This window comes from Parambassis ranga, chromosome 6, assembly GCF_900634625.1.
Source record: "Parambassis ranga chromosome 6, fParRan2.1, whole genome shotgun sequence".
Classification (NCBI taxonomy): Eukaryota; Metazoa; Chordata; class Actinopteri; family Ambassidae; genus Parambassis; species Parambassis ranga.
In genome coordinates, this window is record NC_041027.1 from 12,326,857 (window position 1) to 12,346,848 (window position 19,992).

General features: G+C 42.2%; 2 protein-coding genes and 1 non-coding gene across 3 annotated transcripts; all 3 read left to right on the top strand.

The window, feature by feature from the left end:
- The first annotated feature begins 109 nt into the window (after nucleotides 1–109).
- On the top strand, nucleotides 110–5,881 carry csdc2a (cold shock domain containing C2, RNA binding a). The gene is made up of 4 exons (XM_028407706.1): nucleotides 110–238; nucleotides 3,098–3,443; nucleotides 3,529–3,651; nucleotides 3,728–5,881. The coding sequence occupies exons 2-4, from the start codon at nucleotides 3,256–3,258 to the stop codon at nucleotides 3,888–3,890; spliced, it is 474 nt and encodes a 157-aa protein (XP_028263507.1). The 5' UTR covers nucleotides 110–238; nucleotides 3,098–3,255; the 3' UTR covers nucleotides 3,891–5,881.
- trnav-uac (transfer RNA valine (anticodon UAC)) lies at nucleotides 2,517–2,589 on the top strand. The gene has a single exon. It is a non-coding gene; the product is annotated as a tRNA-Val (tRNA).
- A 4,508-nt stretch (nucleotides 5,882–10,389) lies between the features above and the next one.
- LOC114437184 (heat-stable enterotoxin receptor-like) lies at nucleotides 10,390–19,843 on the top strand. Its single transcript, XM_028407699.1, has 27 exons — nucleotides 10,390–10,817; nucleotides 11,483–11,595; nucleotides 11,790–11,857; nucleotides 11,939–12,154; nucleotides 12,242–12,363; nucleotides 12,632–12,734; nucleotides 13,199–13,313; nucleotides 13,406–13,547; nucleotides 13,937–14,019; nucleotides 14,084–14,192; nucleotides 14,274–14,355; nucleotides 14,966–15,068; nucleotides 15,144–15,203; nucleotides 15,282–15,353; nucleotides 15,451–15,555; nucleotides 15,636–15,722; nucleotides 16,500–16,632; nucleotides 16,716–16,853; nucleotides 16,949–17,025; nucleotides 17,114–17,205; nucleotides 17,293–17,451; nucleotides 17,602–17,794; nucleotides 17,872–18,046; nucleotides 18,206–18,304; nucleotides 18,470–18,564; nucleotides 18,648–18,724; nucleotides 19,069–19,843. The coding sequence occupies exons 1-27, from the start codon at nucleotides 10,628–10,630 to the stop codon at nucleotides 19,280–19,282; spliced, it is 3,222 nt and encodes a 1,073-aa protein (XP_028263500.1). The 5' UTR covers nucleotides 10,390–10,627; the 3' UTR covers nucleotides 19,283–19,843.
- The last annotated feature ends 149 nt before the right edge of the window (nucleotides 19,844–19,992 follow it).

Genomic DNA, 19,992 nt, shown 5'->3' on the forward strand with positions numbered 1-19,992 from the left:
GAGAACAAAGGCCGGACTGTGGTGGTGAAGCCCGCTGTTGTTGTCAGCACAGTAACCCCCTGCACCCCCCGCCCCATCTCTGCTGCCTCCTTTTCATCCCGCCTGTGTGCGCCGCATCCATACCAAGATCCACGGACTAACCCAGCACATGTCTCCGCAGCTTCCACCGGATTTAATTACATAATTAACCCTTCATCACATCACGCCTGACTGGCAGCTGATCGGCGGGCTTTCACCAGTAAGTATCATCGATCGGGTTTTATTAGTGATTTGTAGCCCGGCTTTTACGCATTCCAGCCCTTTATTCTCTCAGACGGCGTCGGTTCGTGGTCGTATGTGTGTTTTAGAAGCCGGCGTCCTTAACACAGAGCTCACATTGACTCCTCTGTTAAGGCTTTATTTTTTTTTTAAACGCAGAGGAGGGATTTGGTGTCAGATTTTATTTGGAGCATCCTCTCGCCTTCTTTGGTTCAAGCTGCCACAGTGTGAGAATGTTCTGGAAACAACCTGCCTGAAGGGCTCTTATTTTGTCATGAATAATTGAGGCAGTGCCAGCCTCGTATTCAAACAAATTATACCATAACACAGGCTGTTTGTCTCCTTAAAGGCTGATTTCAAGTTTAAAGAAAGGCTCAGTGTGTGTGTGTGTGTGTGTGTGAGTGTGTGTGCAGAGCAGTTGACGTGTCTCCCATGCTGATGCAGATGGCCACAGTGCCCTGGTTTCACACACAGGGAGCTGCTTTTGGCCTTTTGTCTGTCTTCTCTCAGCTCCCTCCTGATTCAAAAGCTCCAACAACTCCAGCCTCATTAAAAGAAGTCCATTAGCTGATCATACTGCTACATGGCAGCTCCGGCCCGGTCAAGGTCCTGAATTATTCAGGCTACATATTTATGCTCTGTCATCCATCGGTCATGCTGTCCTCCTGGTTGGCACCCCGGTGACAGATGTGGCCTCGCTCGTCAGCCATTTGCAGGATCTTCTTCCTAAAAATGAGTTTATAATCTGGAGAGATTAAATCAAAGTGTGATGATACAGAGGGGCATTTGAATCTTTGTTTTTTGAATGATAGAAGGGAAAATAGAACCATTAAGACATGTTTCGTGTTTATTTTATATTAAATATTTACAATATGTCCAAATATAATCCCTTCATCTTCATCTTGGCTGTGTTTACACACGCAAAACATGGAACTTTAAGGCCATACGTCCCGATACAATACAGGCTGTCCACTTCAAAGATAATCTCACCCCACACGACTATATTTAGACTGTCAGCAAGAGGCACGGAGTGTGATATTGGATGGCGCCTCTGGGATTCACTCTGACAGTCAAGTAGAGGAGGAGGAGGAGGAGGCAAAGAAAAACACCCATGTCTGTGTTTAACCTTTGGAAAACAATCCTGCCCCGTAGCCCTCTGTGTCAGAGAGAGTCCTGTTATGAAATAATAATTGGATTTGGTGGCTAAACTCATTCTGAAATCACTGTAATTGATGTTTTAGTATCAAGACGACGCCAAAATGTGACTATAACAAGTTTAATAAGTGATGAGGTGATGGATGGGTTTAGGAGTAGGAATGTAATGATGTTGGTGAGGAAGGTAGATCGATCAATTGATCTTTATTTATATAGTTTTTTTCACATCGTAATATTGTAACACAAAGTGTTTTCTTTCATGCAAACAAAGAATTAAAATAGTTAGCAAGGAAGTGCTGTCATCATCATCAATAACAGTAAAAACATGTGCAATCAATGGGCAACGGCAATCAATGGGAGAGAAGTAAACTACAGATAAACTACAGTAAAACTTAGAATAAGCTTGTAAATAGTTTCCAGGACTCTGAGGCGTGCAGGTCGGATCACAGCTGACCCTTCTCACCCTGGGCATGGACTCTTTGAGCCACTCCCTTCAGGCAGGAGGTTACGGTCCATTCGGACCAGAACCTCACGCCACAAGAACAGCTTCTTCCCCTCTGCTGTTGGACTGTTGAACTGTAATTAATACACTGCTCACTTCACAAGGTCACTTTAGTGTAGTCACTGCATATTGATGACTATTTGCACTGTTTACTTCCATCTTGCACTACCTGCACACTAGTAACACCTCACCGACCCATGTGGTACCTGTTACATTATTACACTGTTCCACTCGTTCATATAAGGGTCTATGTTTGCCATTACAACCACCACTCATTTTATGTTCTGTTCATTGTATGTCTGTTATGTCATGTCAATTTATAGCCTTACTTTTAGTTTAACTTGTTTACTTGACCTTATTTACCTTAATTTTATCTTATTTCATGTTAATTAGTTTGATTGCCGTTGCTAGGCAATCAAACTCTTGTTCTTATTATTATATGTTTTTATGTATGCACCAATCACTAAGGCAAATTCCTAGTAATGTGAATCCCCTTCACTTACATGGCATTAAACACGATTCTGATTCTAAATATAACGTGGTTTTAAAAATGCTGCAGTCTGCAGCTCCTCTAGTCAGTAGACCAGGAGCCTTGCACACAGGTTCCATAGTGTAGTGGTCATCACGTCTGCTTTACACGCAGAAGGTCCTGGGTTCAATCCCCAGTGGAACCACATGACATCGGATACATATAACCTAATGTATTAGGTTTTATTAATAAAGTAAATCTTAATCTTAGAAGAGGGCTGTGGTGATAAAATGAACACTTGCTGTGGCTTTAGGTTCAATGAAGTCTTGTATATTGTGAATATATTTATTGACGATTGATGAAGATTCTCAGTCATCCAGGTCATCACACGTAGAGAAGATTGAAGGAAGGCGTCTGGACTTGTAGAGTTTTCTTGAAGACGTTTCGCTGCTCATCCAAGCAGCTTCATCAGTTCTAACTGTTTGGAGGGGAAACATGGTTTATATGTGGGTGAGGACCTCAGTGGGTGGGTCTGGGTCAAACTTAAAAAACAATAGCACTAAATGTTTCCATTGGATGAGCAGCGAAACGTCTTCAAGAAAACTCTACAAGTCCAGAGGCATTGCTTCAATCTTCTCTACAAATCTCTGTTATGTTCAACATCTGTGTGCAAAAACATGAAACCAAACTGTGTCTCTTTGGCTTTATTGCAGGTTTTTTTACTGCACGACTCCTCCACCTGCAGCTCCACTCCCTCCCCAAACACTCGTGCCATGCAGGAGGTGTAACCCTCCTCCTCCCTCTGAGACCTGAGAACTCGTCCCACTGCCAAAACAAGAAGAAAGAAAGAAAAACCTGCATCAAGCCTGAGATGTCAGATCAGGATCCCTCTTCGCCGGCAGACCCACCGCTGCCTCTCGCTTCCCCACGCACCCCCCTGCAGCTCTCCTTCCCCTTCCTGAGGGAGGGCAGCCGGGTTTGGGAGCGTGAGAGGAAACCTCCGCAGCCTGGAGAGCTGCCCAGTCCACTGCCTACCAAACGCACCCGAACATACTCAGCGTGAGTACCGACCTGGAAGCAGAGAGTGTACTCAAAGCTTAAAATAACCGTGGTCATAATGTGCGATGTGTCTCTTTCTCTGCAGCACAGTGCGAGCCAAATCAGGTCCTGTATTTAAAGGGGTGTGTAAAAACTTCTCCAGGTCTCAGGGTCATGGATTCATACGTCCCACTCACGGAGGAGAGGACATCTTTGTCCACATCTCAGAGTGAGTCAGCCCTTTATGATCAGAACAGCCTGATAGTGTATTTGTGTTTTTAATGCTGTGTTTGTCTCCTGGACAGCATTGAGGGGGAGTACGTGCCTATGGAGGGGGACGAGGTCACATACAAAGTGTGTCCCATCCCTCCCAAGAACCAGAAAGTCCAAGCTGTGGATGTGGTGATCACCCACCTGAATCCAGGCACTAAGCACGAGACCTGGTCGGGTCAAATCATCAGCTCCTAGACCAGCGCTTCAGGCGGCGAGGCGAGGCTGCAAAGAGGGATTTAATTGTAGGTTTTATGTTTATGGATAGGGTGAGGGTTGGCCTGAGGAACATAGAAAAGGTTAGAGCTTTGGAAATAAAGCTTTGAATGTATATGTTTGAATGTTTTTCTTTCGAAGGTTTCATGGTAGAGTCCAGAGAGAGAGGGAGAGAAATGGGTTTGACGCTAAGCATTATGTTTTAATCTCGATCGGTGGCGATATTCCTGGACGATGATGTCAGAGGCCCAAACGCATTCGGAGCAAATTTAAAAAACCACATTACGAGGGACCAGCTCAGAGGAGATCTGTGTTTTACTGCCACTTTTATTCTTTATTGTTCTCTCAGCTGACATTGCGTGCCATTGCTGCAAAAAAGGAGGAACAAAAATCAGATTGAAAGCATACATTATAGCCATGTTGTGTCTGTGTTTACAATGTCAGATGGAGATCTTCAATAGGATTTAAAGGGAGAAAAAAAACACTTTTGTTACAGCCCTCTGTGTGTTTACAGTAAGCCTGAGGAACAGTTCTACTGATTCACTCTCAATACGTTTCGGCCTCCAGAGCTGTGAAAAAGCTCCACAGAATTAGGAATTATTTTCCTTCTTTATATTGTAGCACTACTGTATTTTGTGTAGAAATCCAGTATTATTGTAGCCCTATGCTCCTATGACGGTCTAAGTTTTGGTGGTGGTAGAGATGGATGTTGTGTTGGTGTGGGCCTGCCACTAGAAAAAACAAGGCCAGAGGGTGTGGAGAAGGGAGGAGAAGAAGAAGGGTCAGAGGATGGAGTGATGATTTATAAGATGACCTCGAGCACTGATCCAGCTAAAAAGTGAAATGTTATAAAGCACGTGTAAGGAGGACGGTTTCAAATCAGCAGTTCTCACACCGCCGGCTGAGGAAATACGCTTATTTGCAGAGACATTCGGAAGCTCTAAATTAGCAGCTTATTAGCTTAGCATAGCATAAAAAGTTGAAGTTAGCCTGCTAATTATGAATGCAAGTCAGTTCATGTTAAGCAATACAAACATCATAGCAACAGGAGCCATTTTGTCTTTTTTATACCTTGTGAAAAATCTACTGGGAATGTGGAAATTCCCAGGGGAACTTGAACGCATCATTACTGCTTACAGAGCTCCAGTCTAGGAGCTGCCGTGTCAAACTTGATTGGCTGCAACCTTTGAAGGATGCATTTGTTTCTGTCGCACCGTCCCAACAGTGATTGTCCGATCGTCAAAAAACTGAAGTGACTGATTGCCGAAGTTTTCAAACATTAACTGCAGGTTGCTAGGCAACAGGACTGCGATAAACAGGAAGTCTTCCACAGACATTCCAAAGTGTACGAAAGACAGCTCCATCCTTCCAAGGATGCAGCCCCTGAACTTGGACTTAGCTTATAGGCTAATCTAAGCTAGCCAGCTAATAGCTGTAGCTTCATAGCTAACAGCATGTTCCCTTATGTTGCTCTCAGTGTGTGAGCAAATACGTGTATTTCTTCATTTTAAATATTTCTGGAAATCATTGTCAGAAAAACAAAAATCAACACATCAAATATAAAAAAGTCCGATGCTGAATGAACTGCTGATTTTTAAATGAACGATTAAAAGTTCGGAAAGTTTCATAGATCACGGCAAAAGACTGCGAACAAAAAAAAAGAAGCAGCAAAAGCTTCAAGATGTAAGTTTTGGGGGAAAAAAAACTTATTTATTTATTGACTTATTTATTTTAATTTGTAAGTATAAAAAACATCAGGTGTTTCGTAATTAAAAGCTGCATTTATAAGTATCTGTGCAAGTCTGCACACCTCACTCTAATGATACGACCCTGTTACAATCCCTTTGCTACTGTCACATCATCATCATCATCATCAACAGGCAAAAAAGACGAAAAAGAGGAACTTTTCCAGATACTAATTTCTACATAATCCTCGTCTAATTTTTAATAACAAGCAGTAGTGTTGTTTTGAAATGGGCATGTTTGTTGTTTCTGTAGAATGTGTTGATTCTGTTTCATCATGCAGTAACACAGTCGGAGCCTTCAGCGGAGGCGTCGTCAGGTCTCCTATATGCATCTTAAATTAACACCACGGTAGCATCTGTTTAGTTTCTTTTACTGTGAGAGAGAGAGAGAGAGAGAGACAAGTTTGATTGTGTTGGCAAGCACTTTTATTTTTTTGTCAGATCACTGTGACGTTTGTCTTTTCGTCGTTCAGAAAAAGTTTGAATAAAAGTTAATATTCACAGACCTCTGTTCTCTGTTTGGGTTTCTGAGTCACTTTAAAGTGAAAAAAACTAGGGCAGTTATTTTCAGAGTCGCTGCTCTGAGCTCTGGGGCTTGTTTAATGACATTTTTTTGTCCATTAGAGGGCATCTGTGCACAGAGACAGTTTTATTACTATATATACAGAACTATAACTACAAATAATTGTGCTTTCATAAGATTAAAATGAGCAGTAAGTGAATTATACATACTTTTAACAAATTATGATATATTTATAGCCTAATAATTCTTATATTTATATATGTATTTATTATATTTCTGTAATACTGAAAATATTACCTGTAAATATTAGCAAAAAAATGTTTTTTCATAATATTCGGGTGATTTGGGACTTTTAGTTATTGATTTAGCTGTGGAAAAAAACATTTACATGTGTCAGAGAAGATAAAATGAAAGCTAATGTCAACAGGATCATTTTATACACATTGTAACATCAGTAGAAACTCCTCAACCAATGCACAAACCTTTTATTTACATCCAGTATGTGCCTTTAAATGCCTGTTAGTCTGTTAAATTAAACATAGGTTAACAGTGTCTTTGTGTTTGTGGCTGCAAATACCACCACCTAGTGTTCAGTCTTAACTAACTGCAGCCACTCCTATTGCTGTCTTGGTGCAGAAAATACTGTTTGTACAGGGAACTCTAATGTGTGTGAGTTACTGGACTGTCTTTCTCTCGTCTTCTCATATCCAGCTCTTATCAATTACCATTTGTCTCTTAGTTTTGTGTTGAAGAATATGTTCATAACATAATGCTATGTTCTATGTTAAATGTAATGCTCCTTGCTAGCCACATGGGGGCTAACTAATGTAAATCATGTGACTCCAGGATGAATGTGTGTATTTCAAAAATCACTCTGATTGTACATCAACTCACAACAGACTGAATAACACCTCAGGCTTTGCTTTGTATCTGCACTGGCACTGGAAAGCTTCGGTGTTTGGGTCGGAACCTACAACAGTTTTTCTACTTTACGGCATAACTTACATCTGCAAACAGAGTTCAAGGTCATGGCTGAAGCAGCATATAAACCGAAGAAAGTGTTGAAATGAGTGAGGAGTCCATACTTTAAATCCACTTTGTCTTTTCCTTGGAACTTGTGGCAAGAGCGAAGAAAGAAAGAAGTCTATTACCGCAAAACAGTACGGCAGACTACTGAGCATGCGCACATCCTATTGGTACGGCGTTGATGCAGAGTGCGCCTCGAACACAAACATTCATCTACAGAAAGAAAAAGGAGATGTCTGAGGAAAGGAGTGAAAGAAAACATGGATTACTTTCGGCCTGGCCAGAGCTGAAAGACAATGAGTGAGGCCCGCCTGATGGTGACCGGGCACTGGTACTGTTGGACCAGTAAGTAAAGTTTATGCTAGCTTGAAGCTAACATGCTAGCTAATTGACGATAGTTCTGATGACAGCGTCGAAGGAGTTTGGCAGTGTCCTCAGCTGCTAGTCAACAAATGTGCATATAGAAACATTTTACCAGACTGTAGACAGACCCGCAATTCTCCTATTCCTCCATAGTGTTGTTTTAAATAAAGTTGGCAAGATGTTGAATCAGCCTTGTGTGTTTTTCAGGAGATGAGGACGTTTGGATGGCTGGAAGACTTCTTTCCTTTGTGCTGCAGCCTGGGCACCAGGGTCAACGTTCAAGTGTCACTATGTAAGAGTTGAAACTATTTTATTCTCATTTGCTGGTAGAGTCATGATGAGATAAATAACCTGACACCAACAAAAACCTATGTGGAGTGTAGACATGTATGCTGTTTAGTTCAAAAGTAAATATACATATAAAAAAATATAAATACAAACATAGAGTCTGTTGGCCCTCGAGGGCCCCCTGACTGGCCCAGGGCCCCACCTCCAAGCCTCTTGTTCACCCGCCTCTGACCACCAAGGGGCAGCGACATGTCCAGGGCCAACTTAGTTCACACTGGAGAAAGTCATTCCAGCTAGAGTAGGATTGAGCCCAGACAGCCTTTAAGCTGGATGCGTTCAGACCTATTTTCAAATCTGGCTAGCACACACTTGTGTCCGCACTCAATCCGGCTTCATTCAGCGTGTTTGTTGTCCTCCAAACCACTAGGTGGCGCCTCGTAATATACAGAGTCCGTTCAGGCTGTGGTAGGACCCAAGCGGCAACCTTCGGGGCTCAAAGTGGAAGCCCATGCGGAAGTGTCAAAACTTGTAATTCACGCTGCAACAGCTGGGGGCTGGCTCCAAAAGCGAGTAATTTCCCATAGACTCCCATGTTAAAATGGCCGACTTCACAGCAGAAATTAACATGTTTACGGCCTGGTACAAAAAACCACTCTGGTCTCAGATGATAGGTTCTCTTCTAGTGTCAATTGTAGGGGGGGTGAATTTTTTTACAACCAACTCGTTTCAATTGTATTCGGACTTAAAATTACGCATAATTATGGGCGTTGCCGCTTGAGTGACAGACAGTTGACGTATCACAGCGTGAGTTTCCTGCTCCCACGATCGCCCGCCCCCCTAAACCCCGCTCGTGCTCCCCCTCTTTGTCCATATTTGAGAATTTTGGCGGACGTGACGCTGCCAACATGGCGGCGGTCATCACGTCCCAGAGCCTCCCACCGAGCCTCAAAACGGCTCTTCAGAAACAAACGGGTGACGTCACGGAAGCTCTGTCCATAGTTTTTACTGTCAATGGTAGGACCGCGTGTGTGCATGCGTTGTGCGTTTTTTTGTCCCATGAACCGGAAGTAGCACATTGCTAGATCCACCTCTCATGGGTGGATCTAGCCGGATTGAAATCAAACTGGATACTGCCGGATTCGAGGTGTTCACACTCAGAAAAAATACATCTGGATAGGCCCGGATCCCGCTTTAGCCAGATTTTTTCCCCAGTGTGAACGGGGTATTAATCTCCTTTATTGCATCTCAATATAAACTTTGACAGACATTAAAGAGTTCTTTCTGTCTTTAACGCACTTGAAAGAAATGATTAAATAAATACACTTGAAGAAAAGTCTGCACAACCTCCTGAAAAAAGGGGAAAGGCGGTCAATAAAACAGACGTTAATCAAGAATTTATGAGGCAGACTGATTTATTCTGTGTTTGTTTAGCTTCCAGATATGTTGTTTTAAACCTGCAGCACAGTAGCCAAGAATTTCAACTAGTTTAAAATTAACTAAAAGGGAAGAGGTAGTCACGGAAGGCGATTTATAACAAACAATGTAAAGCACAGTGAACAAAATGAGACTAAACTGTTCTGAAGCTCTTTACTTTGATGTTAGATCTAATAAGCTGCTTCTGCTGTGGGTCACACAGATTGTGTTTGTGTTGTGTGAGACCTCGCCTCCGACAAACACACAGCTCCGTCTGTGAGGTAGAATAAAAAAATCAATAACTCCAACATGTTGTTCCGCATGTAATCTGCTTAATGAGCCTCATCAGTCTTCATAATGCAGGCAGCTGCACTCCCATAAATGAAACAACATAAACACACAGGACTCTTTCCTGGGCTTGATTTTTTTTTTTTTTAATTCTTCTATCACTTTTTTATTGCTTTGTTTTTATTGATTTTTTTTTTTTTTTTTTTTTAGCCACACACACACTTTTATTACCTCTTATTGATCGATCACAGTGATGGGTCCAAAAGACATTTGGATTGCAGAGAAAAAGTGCAAAAACCTAAGTGATATTTGACAATAATTACATCATTCAATCTTAATTCACAGACCTGAGTGTGTGTGTGTGTGTGTGTGTGGTTGTACAGTGCAGGGTGTGTGTGTGTGTGTGGGGGGGGGGGGGGGGTTATCTCTGATGACTTTTACGGCTCGAACAACCTTTGTTCTTCTCTCTTTTTGTCTTTGCTTTCCTTCTCCTGAAGTGTCATTCTGAAATTTACAAGCTGTGTGTGTGTGTTTGCCGTCTGTCTCTCTATCGCTTTATGACATATATGTGAACACACACACACACACACTCTCTCTGTTTAAGAATTTGTTGTTTTTCATTCCGCTTGTGTGCGTCTCTGGTGATTTGTTCATTCATGATCGTTTGATTTCTGCTAGTTTATTGATTATCTTTCAGGTACAGGTGAACCAAACTCTCTAGATTTCTGTATTTTGTTGTGTTTTTGCTCACAGGCTTGATCTTCACTGTGAGGATTAGTTGACCAGCTGTGGACGCTCATGGAACTGCAGTCCTTGGCAAAACACCATTCAGACGATTATATGACCTGCGTATGTGTCTTCAGAGGTTGTACATTAACACAGAGTAGAAAGGACAGGCGAAACAGAGGAAGTGTGAGTCTGCACGGCTGAGCGGAGAACACCTGGATACAGTCCGGGACTCTTTTTCATTTTGATTTAAAAGGGGAAAAACTTTGAAGACATTTTCTTGCTGAAATCCTTCATGGTGCCATGGACTTTCTTTAACACACACACACACACACTGTCTTTAGAGGATGGGTTTGGGTGCCTTGTGGTTGTGTTTGTGCACCTGGGTCTGTGTCGGGGGCACCAAGCAGTGCCTGAATGGGATTGTGTTCAATGTGATCCTGCTTGATGATGAGGAGTCTCCCTGGAGCCTGAAGTATGTGAAAGGTGAAATACTGAAGGCCATAGAGAAAGACTCAGCCATCAATGCAGCAGAAGGTAAAAAAAAAAGAGTGACAGTGACTTTTTATTTTTCTTTGCTGTTAAAGTTTGAGCACTTATTAGTGTTTTCCTCGTTCATGGAACAAGTAGAGCAGTTACTGATAAGAGTGAAGGTTAGTCAGAGCAATAGTTATTAGATATGGGTCATTATACTGCGAACCAAAAAAAAGGACGTCTGCTAATGTCTTTCTAAATGTTCTGTACTAGCTGAGCTTGAGCTTTGGTCTGCGTTATAGCAATAAAAATTTATCATGAGTTGTGAGACGGGCATGTTGGAAAGGAGTCACCTATACTGTGTTTGATTATTTTGAATATTAACAGCACATTTATAGATGGAAAAGGTGGACAATAGCTACTTGGACAGCTCATTGGTTTGATCGGTCCCTCTTTTTTCTACTTTCAGTAGCTTTGTGTAAAAATCTGTCGATGTTTTGAGTCATTTTTATACAGAGATATGGAAAAAAATCCTTAAACATTTGGCACAGTAGTGTCATTTCAGATCAAACTAAAACATCTTAATGATATTATTGATGGTTTTATCTAATATCAGTAAGTGAAAACTTTACATTGATGTGTATAATGTGCAAATATTGAATATTTGAAGATTGGTTTGTGTCTTTATGTGATGTTTAGTGACAACTTCTTTTCCATTCACAATAAAGAGATGAAGTTCAATCTCACTGCCAACTACGGCGGGTTCAACACAACCATTTATCGCTACAAGGGCTGCAGGAGTAGCGCGTGTGAGGCAGTGGAGGAGCTCGGAGGCTTGATCGTGAGTAGATACAGGTTATATGCATGTTAAATGTGATTATTTTACCGACACATTGGAACTGATTTCTGAGTTTTGTGCCACCTGGACAGGACTAAAGCTTAGACATTGGAGAACAGGGTTCTCCATTTGAGCCACAGTTGTTCCTGAATGCATCCTCAGAAAGCTCCTAAACTCATAGCTGTTTGCTTTTGTAGGACTCGGGAAACATAGGGTGTGCTGTGCTGGGGCCCACCTGCACTTATGCTACTTTCCCAATAGTTGAGTAAGTTCTGCAGCACATGTACATGTTTTATTGTTAATATCTGCCCTTCATCCTTTTTTTTCCTCCATTCTCTCCTGTCAGCGTGGAAAAAGGCATTAAGCTCAGTACCCCCGTCATCTCAGCAGGAAGTTTTGGTAGCTCCTGTGACTACACGCTCAACTTGCAGCGGCTCCTGCCGCCAGCGCGCAAGATTTCTGACTTTTTCATCAACTTCTGGGAAGCCGAAAACACAATCAAACCTGAGTGGACGACTGCGTATGTTTACAAAAAGCAGAACAACTCAGAGGACTGCTTTTGGTGAGTCAGCCAGTCTTGTGTCATTGGGTGTATTTTACAGTCCTCGAAGTATTTTTAAAGATGGAGCTCACTCATTTCCCTCCACAGGTATATGAATGCACTGGATGCAGACTTCAGCAAGTTTGCCAAAAATATTTCGAGATCAGTGCTGCGCAAACCAGAAGATCTGCATAACGCACTGACGTCAAATGAAAACAGGACGAGCAATTGTAAGCACATATGCTAAGAATTATGGGTATAATTTGTGATAACATTCCATGAAATCGCTGTAAATATACATTTACATTACTGTGTTTAGAGGTGGATAATGACCTTCAAAGTATTGTGCGTCCCAGCGTTGGTGCAGTCATAAAAGAAGGCATTTTGTGGCTTTGGTATTAACCTAAGTTTCAAGGTTGCAGAGTAAAAATGTACATGGCATGCTGCTTTAACTGCCTTCAAGGCTATCCACCTTTCACACGGCTTCTCTGTTTACAGTGTTTATCATGTGTGGATCACCCATGGAGCTACTGGAGGCCAAAAACAGATCTGGAGCAGCCGACAGAATCGATACTCTGTTCATCCTTATCGACCTTTACAAGTCAGTGTTTTTACCTGTCTTCTATACCACAGTGTTGTCATTTTTTGTTGTCTTGCACAATAAACAGGGTCAGAAAAGTCAGTGCAATTACTCCCATCAGGGTAGTAACAGCAACAGAGACACCTAGATCAGATCCCCCAGATGGGGGGAGATCCCCAGCTGCTCCCATGCTCAGTTGGTAGGTGTAATCCCTCAATTTGGCCCTGGGTTCGACTCCCAAGCACCTCATCAAAACATAGGGGCCAAACCTGGGACTCCTGGGTGAAGGTCTGCTGGAGCCTCCCACGGCTCCTTCTACCTCCTCACATGGACTTTTGCAGCTTAATATTAGAAAATGAGCTTTTGATTTGTGTGTATGTGCACAGAAATGTGACAGTTTCACAATTTGTATAGCTCACATTACGTGACTGTTTACTATGTGTTGTATAGATAATAATAGTGTCCCTCCCGCCTTCTCTACGCAGTGACGAATACTACACAAACGCATCATCAATGGCAGAAATGAAAAACGTGTTGGTGCTGACCATGCCCAACACCAGGAGCTATGTCATCAACAAAAACCTCTCAGACGTCAACACGGTGAGCGGACAGAAAAGGACCACATCCCTTTCAGTGTAAATAAAATAGAAAAGATCTTATAGATGAGGATGAAACATCATGTCTCTGTACAGATGAACGACTACATGGCGGCTTACCACGACTCGGTGCTCATGATAGGCCAGGTGATGAGAGATATCGCTGAGAAGAATCAATCTGAGGTGCAAGGGATGGAGTTTGTGAACGTGAATAACTTCAGAAACGCCTCTTTTAACGGTAATGGTGCAGATATTAACCTGCTGTAATAGTAAAAAGCCCCAACAGCTGCCGATTAATCACTGTGAAGCTGCACAGATGGAGTCTGTCTGCTGTCTGTCACCTAGTGGTGTTTTCCACTGACGGGATGCTATGTGTTATAGCCTGCAGGCTGCAGCTGCTTATAGCCTGTGTGTAATTGAGTATATGATTAAAACATTTTTATTTATATAGCACATTTACAAACATTAGCAGTTGACCCTAAATTCGGTCCAATACAAGATACAATACATGAAGCGTGGGTGTTTCATGATGTCAGTCTTATTTTAGTTATTAAAATTAATTTAGATCATAGTAATTAATTTCACACAGTGCAGTTTGTGTGCTCATGTTTCTGTAATTCTCCCCAGGAAGTGCTGGATATTATAAGTTGGATGAACATGGAGACCGAGACGTGAATCTCACTATCGTTTACACCACTATAGACAACAAGGTACTTCTTTGAATCTTTAAATATACACTGAATGTATACTAAAATGTGTCATTTTCATCCTCAGTATAATATTTTATTCACATTTGACACCGAGTACAACATAACTACAGTGGTGGAGACGGATCCTTTCTTCATCTGGGGAAAGAGACTTCCTTACTCCCAACCGGAGACCAGTACGGCTAAAACACATAAATATCTTCAACATTTTTTTACAGTGTACATTGAAATTGAAGATGTTTTTTTTTCATCTGCAGTCCCTACAAATCACGATATCATTGTTGTTGTGCTGGCCGCAACCGTGGTCGTAGTGGCCACCATTGCATTTATTTTCTACAGGTACGACACTTACTGTAGGATGTTTTAAAGGGCCGGTGCATAGGATTCAAGGGGATTATTGTATTAGCAGATAGAGTTATATTTTTAAAGGTGTTTTTGTTAGCTTAGAAGGAGTCCTCCATGTTTTTATAGAAACCCAGAATGGACAAACCAAACATTAAAAATAATACTGCAGTTCCCCCTGCAGCCTCTGGGGGCTGGCTCCAAAAGTGAGTCAATACTCATAGACCTCCATGTTAAAATGTCCCAACTATTACTATAGTATATAGCTGGCTTGTTTTAAATATATTAAGACTTACCCTTGACTACGGGGTAAGGACATCATGTTCCACCTCTTTGCCTGTATTTGGATCAACTGGGAGTTCATGATGCTGCCAACATGGCAATCCTCCATAAGTCTGTATAAATCATAGTCTGCACTTGAAGGTGCTCTTACGAAGTTGGGGAAAAGAGGGGTATTCAGTTAGTAGCAACCTGCAACTTTACCACTAGATGGCCCTGATCCTTCACACTGGTCCTTTAAACATGCAAATCTCAAGTTTGTCTTGTGAAATTTACATACACACATACTTCTATATAAAGCTGGTTTTTTAACCTCATGTCCATGTAGACAGAACAGGAGGGATCGGCTTGTCAGGAAGCGCTGGTCCCACATCGACTCTGATCTCGTCACACTGCTGGAGAACAACGAACTCAACATCATCTCCCTCAGGGTAAATCAGACGAACAATGAAGCACTTTGGCTTTAAAAAGCACAGTCACAGTGACTTTCATCTTTTTCCAATTAGATTGAGGATGAGAAGAAAAAAATACAGTTCAAGATCCGCCGTGCACTCTATGATAAAAAGGTCAGTGGACACAGCGTCCTGCATCAGCTTTCCATTCAGCCTGTACACCGATGAAAACCTGTGGTGGTTTTGCTGCAGGTTGTGATTCTGAAGGAGCTCAAGAACTCAGATGGGAACTTCAATAAAGCCCAGAAAATAGAACTCAATGCGGTGAGATACACACACACACACACTCTGGTTTTATCGATCAGATGTTTTGTCATGCTTTTTATCTCGTCAATATGCCTTTGTGTCTTTTTCCCTGCAGCTACTGCACATCGATTATTACAACCTCACAAAGTTTTATGGCACGGTGAAGTTGGATGAAGGAGTGTTTGGAGTGTTTGAGTATGGAGAGCGGGGGTCACTCAGGGTGCGTCTGGCATTAAATATGAGTCAAACGTTAAAATAAATATCACAGAATAATAAACACAATTCACCTTCCACCTCCAGTCTGTGCTCAATGACAAGGTGTCGTACCCAGAGGAGACCTTCATGGACTGGGAGTTCAAGATCTCTGTCATGTATGACATTGCCAAGGTGAGCCGGAAACTCTCGGCTGTGCAGCACAGTTACATAACTCGTGTTAAGTGGTGTATTGTGTGCAGTCTATGGACCCATCAGGAGCATCATGCATGACTGGAGATCACATGTGAGCATATGTGTAGCTTAACAGAAATGCCCTGGAGACAAATAACAAGCCGTGAATAAGTCAGTCCTTCAAATTAAAAGCCCTTATACAGTCTAGTAACTTTGGTAATTTTCCAGGTCTAGTCTACTTCTGTTAATCTGTAATCTTAATATAAATTTATATTAATTTATATAAACCTGTTGATCATTGATTCTGCAGAATATAAACTAAATACACCAGTTTGCTGCAAGTTTCCCTTCAAATTAAAAGTCCTAATACAGCATAGTAACTTTGGCTCTTTTCTACCTGTAGTCTTTTTACTCTAATCGGTAATCAGATTATTAATTTCTATCCTGCAGAAAAATACTTGGATTCAATGATATACAAATAGATGCTGTTGCTGCAGTTTTCCTTCAAAATAAAAGCCTCTGTACAGTATACTAAATTTGTAGATGTAGCCTGATTTGATTTGTAATCAGATTAGTAATGAGTTTGTTTCTTTCGATCATCCTGCGGAAGAAGAAGAAGCACAGCATTATTAATAGAAGCTGCTCTTGCAGTTCTTCTTCTCTGCCAGTAGAGGTCATCAAGCATCATAAATGATTCTCCGCCACCTTTTGATTTATTGAAAATCTTCCCTTCCTGTCTGATCCTGCCTCACTCTTGTGAGTAAATCCTCCTTGCAGGGTATGTCCTACCTTCATTCCAGTGACATCCAGGTGCACGGTCGCCTCAAGTCCACCAACTGCGTGGTGGACAACCGCATGGTGGTGAAAATCACAGACTTTGGCTGCAACGCCTACCTCAGTCCGGGCCAAGGTAGAAACCCCTAAAGGATGAAAACCTCTTTATCTTCACCACCTCACAGTCCTCTTTTCCTGTCTCCACTTTGTCCTCCTCAGACTTGTGGACAGCTCCGGAGCATCTGAGGAAGGAGGGCACCACTCAGAAAGGAGACGTGTACAGCTTCGCAATCATCGCTCAGGAGATCGTTCTCAGGAAGAGCACCTTCTACACCGAGTGCTGCTCCAACCGATCAGGTGTCCACAAACACACAAACAGGAGCTCAGCTGAGGGGCTGGATGAGGATGGTTTTTGCTTTACTTTTGTATATATGTGTCTCCTTTTTCCACAGAAAAGCTCTCCAGGGTCATGAACTCCTACTTCAGACCTGACCTCAACTTTGAGACGGCTTCAGAGAAGGAATTAGAGGTTTTTAACCAGTTGTGTGCCATCTTTTCTCATGCGTGTGTAAATTCTATTTGACCTTAAAGCTTTGCTTCCTCTTGTCTATGTGTAGTTGTACAATCTGATAAAAAACTGTTGGGATGAAGATCCGGAAAAAAGACCCGACTTCAAGAAGGTAGAAAACTGCCTGGGGAAAATCATCAGGTAATATTTGTGCTTGGACATGTGGTCACGTGGAGGTTTCTCTCTTCTTCTTCTTCTTCTTCTTACTTTCTTTTTCTTGTGCTGCAGTAAAATCCATAACCAGGAAAACGAGAGCTACATGGACAACATGATCAGACGGCTGCAGATGTACTCCAGAAACCTGGAGCACCTCGTCGAAGAGAGAACGGCGCTCTACAAAGCCGAGAGGGATCGAGCCGACTGCCTCAACTTCATGCTGCTCCCTCGGTCTGTTTCTATAAACAGGAGTACTCCATTTTTAACCACATTTAAAAACATTCAAAAATAAATATCGTTGCTTTTTTATATGGGGAAAAAACAGGCATTGAAAACAGCGTGTCATTCACACCTAGACTTCTTTTGTCTTTCTGTCTGAAGCCCGGTGGTGAAAAGCCTTAAGGAGACCGGCGTGGTGGAGCCTGAGCTGTACGAAGAGGTGACCATATATTTCAGCGACATCGTCGGCTTCACCACTCTCTGCCAGTACAGCACACCCATGGAGGTCGTGGACATGCTTAACGACATCTACAAAGGCTTTGACTGCATCGTCGACCACCATGATGTTTATAAGGTAAAACATTCAACGAGTGGTTGAACAGATTGATGAGACAAATCACAGACTGATGATACATTCTCGCCTGTTTTCAGGTGGAGACGATAGGCGACGCCTACATGGTCGCTTCGGGTCTGCCGAGGAGAAACGGGAACAGGCACGCGGTGGACATCTGCCACATGGCGCTGGACATCTTGGAGTTCATGGGCACCTTCAAGCTGCGACATCTGCCTGGTATCCCCGTGTGGATTCGCATCGGCGTACATTCAGGTAGGCTTCGAATTTAGTGACCTCTAGTGGTGAAGCCATGAATTCCAATTAAAGGGTTTCTATGCTGTTCTATTAAAAATCTTTGATGCTGTTTTTTTATTATAATTTGAAAATACGTTCATAATTTACATGGGTAAATATTTGTGTGTGTGTGTGCAGGTCCATGTGCAGCAGGCGTTGTGGGGATAAAGATGCCCAGATATTGTTTATTTGGGGACACGGTGAACACAGCATCTCGTATGGAGTCCACAGGACACCGTGAGCAGAGAGACACTGATTTCCACTGACATTTCCTGTAGCCACCTCCTCTCTAGCCACTGATTTAACATTAGCGTCTCATTACTCTTGTACAATTATAGAAGCAACCACTCAACCTTATTAAATGAACTCTTATTTGTACCGTTTGTTTTTAACATCCTCCAGCCCTGCGGATCCACGTCAGTCAGCCAACCATATATATCCTGCAGAGGACGGACTGCAAGTTTGAGTATGAGATCAGAGGGGAAACGTATCTGAAGGTAAAGGCCTCTTCATGCAGTGTTCGCTCAGATGTACAGAGTAGACGTCAAAGGCGCTTCTGTGTGCGTTTTTTTTTTTCCAGGGTAAAGGCACAGAGACGACCTACTGGTTGACAGGTGAAGCTGGTGAAGACTACAACCTCCCGACTCCACCCACAGCGTAAGCAAACCATCCAGCAGTAGCAGACATTGGCCTTCAAAGTGAAGACTTAAAGAGATGTGTCAACTTTTCACCTACTGGCTGCCTGCTAGCTTGTCTCAGCTCAGAGATTTACTTGTTTAAACCATAGTCTATAAATAAAGATGGACGACGTGGCTCTGCATCCACCTATTGTACAAAAGTAAGACCAAAATTTCTCTTTATGGGTGCTGCCTCTGTCCCATCCACCAGCATGGAGGCAGCAGGGTTTATGTCCCATGCTGCAGCCAGCCAGCAGGGGGCAGTCCGTATGTTTTACTCTCACTCTTGTTGGGAGTTTTAACAGTGTTTTCCTTCATTTCCAGAGAGAACTTTCAGCGGCTCCAGCAGGACTTTGCCCACATGATCCTGGAGTGTTTGGAGCGGCGCTCTCGTGGATCTGTGCGGAGGAAGAAGCCGCTTTCCAGTCAGAGCACGGAGGACGATAAGGACCAGGAATCAGAGGTGGAGTCTGAGAGCAGCCATCTTGAGTATCTGCATCTGGCCACTGTGGATAACACCCTCAGTACCTTTCTGTAGAGCAATCAATATGCAGTTTTTATACGGACTTTTATTTTGAAATGTCAATCACTGCTTCAACTGCACATCAGCCAGAGGCGCTTAAATTAAGATAATTTGAACAAGAAAGACAAGATTACAATTTTTTTTCTTAAACCAAAAGCTTTTATTTTTGTTGTAACATTCATTTACATTAAATAAAAAAGTAGGATTCGTCCTTTATCACGTCGTTAATGTTGTTCAGATCCTGTTGAAACACAACGTTTCTCGGAGGCCTTGTGGATTGTGTGCAACGTTACAATTCATGTGTCATGTATATGTTCACAGAGTACATTGAGGCTGTATGTAGAGCAGGTGAAAGAAACTCCAGCATCAGAGAGAAATGTTTTCTATCCATAAAAGTCTTTTTTTTTGCACAGAATAATGAAAGAGCACTGCTATGTAGACGTTTACACACCAAACAAACACAGCAGAGACCAGTCGACAGGTGGAGTACAAATCCAGTAAACCAGACATGCACATGGAGGTTTATATAAAATAATAACAAATAATCCTGTGAAATACGACTAAAAAAAAAACTAACCTGGAGATTATATTTGTACAGTAAAACAGAGTAGAAAAAAATCAAACCCGCCCGTCCCCCCAACTAAATAAAAATTACAAAAAAAAATCCAAAATTATTCAAAGAATAAATTAGACCAAAAATGTACAAAAAAAAATCAAAATGTTTT

Coding starts and splice junctions, on each gene's coding strand:
- LOC114437184 (XM_028407699.1), top strand. CDS start 10,628: ATGGGTTTGGGTGCCTTGTGGTTGTGTTTGTGCACCTGGGTCTGTGTC. Junction 15,354..15,450: donor AGAAAATAGAACTCAATGCG/GTGAGATACACA, acceptor TTTTCCCTGCAG/CTACTGCACATCGATTATTA. Junction 17,452..17,601: donor AACTTCATGCTGCTCCCTCG/GTCTGTTTCTAT, acceptor TTCTGTCTGAAG/CCCGGTGGTGAAAAGCCTTA.
- csdc2a (XM_028407706.1), top strand. CDS start 3,256: ATGTCAGATCAGGATCCCTCTTCGCCGGCAGACCCACCGCTGCCTCTC. Junction 3,444..3,528: donor CGCACCCGAACATACTCAGC/GTGAGTACCGAC, acceptor CTTTCTCTGCAG/CACAGTGCGAGCCAAATCAG. Junction 3,652..3,727: donor ATCTTTGTCCACATCTCAGA/GTGAGTCAGCCC, acceptor TCTCCTGGACAG/CATTGAGGGGGAGTACGTGC.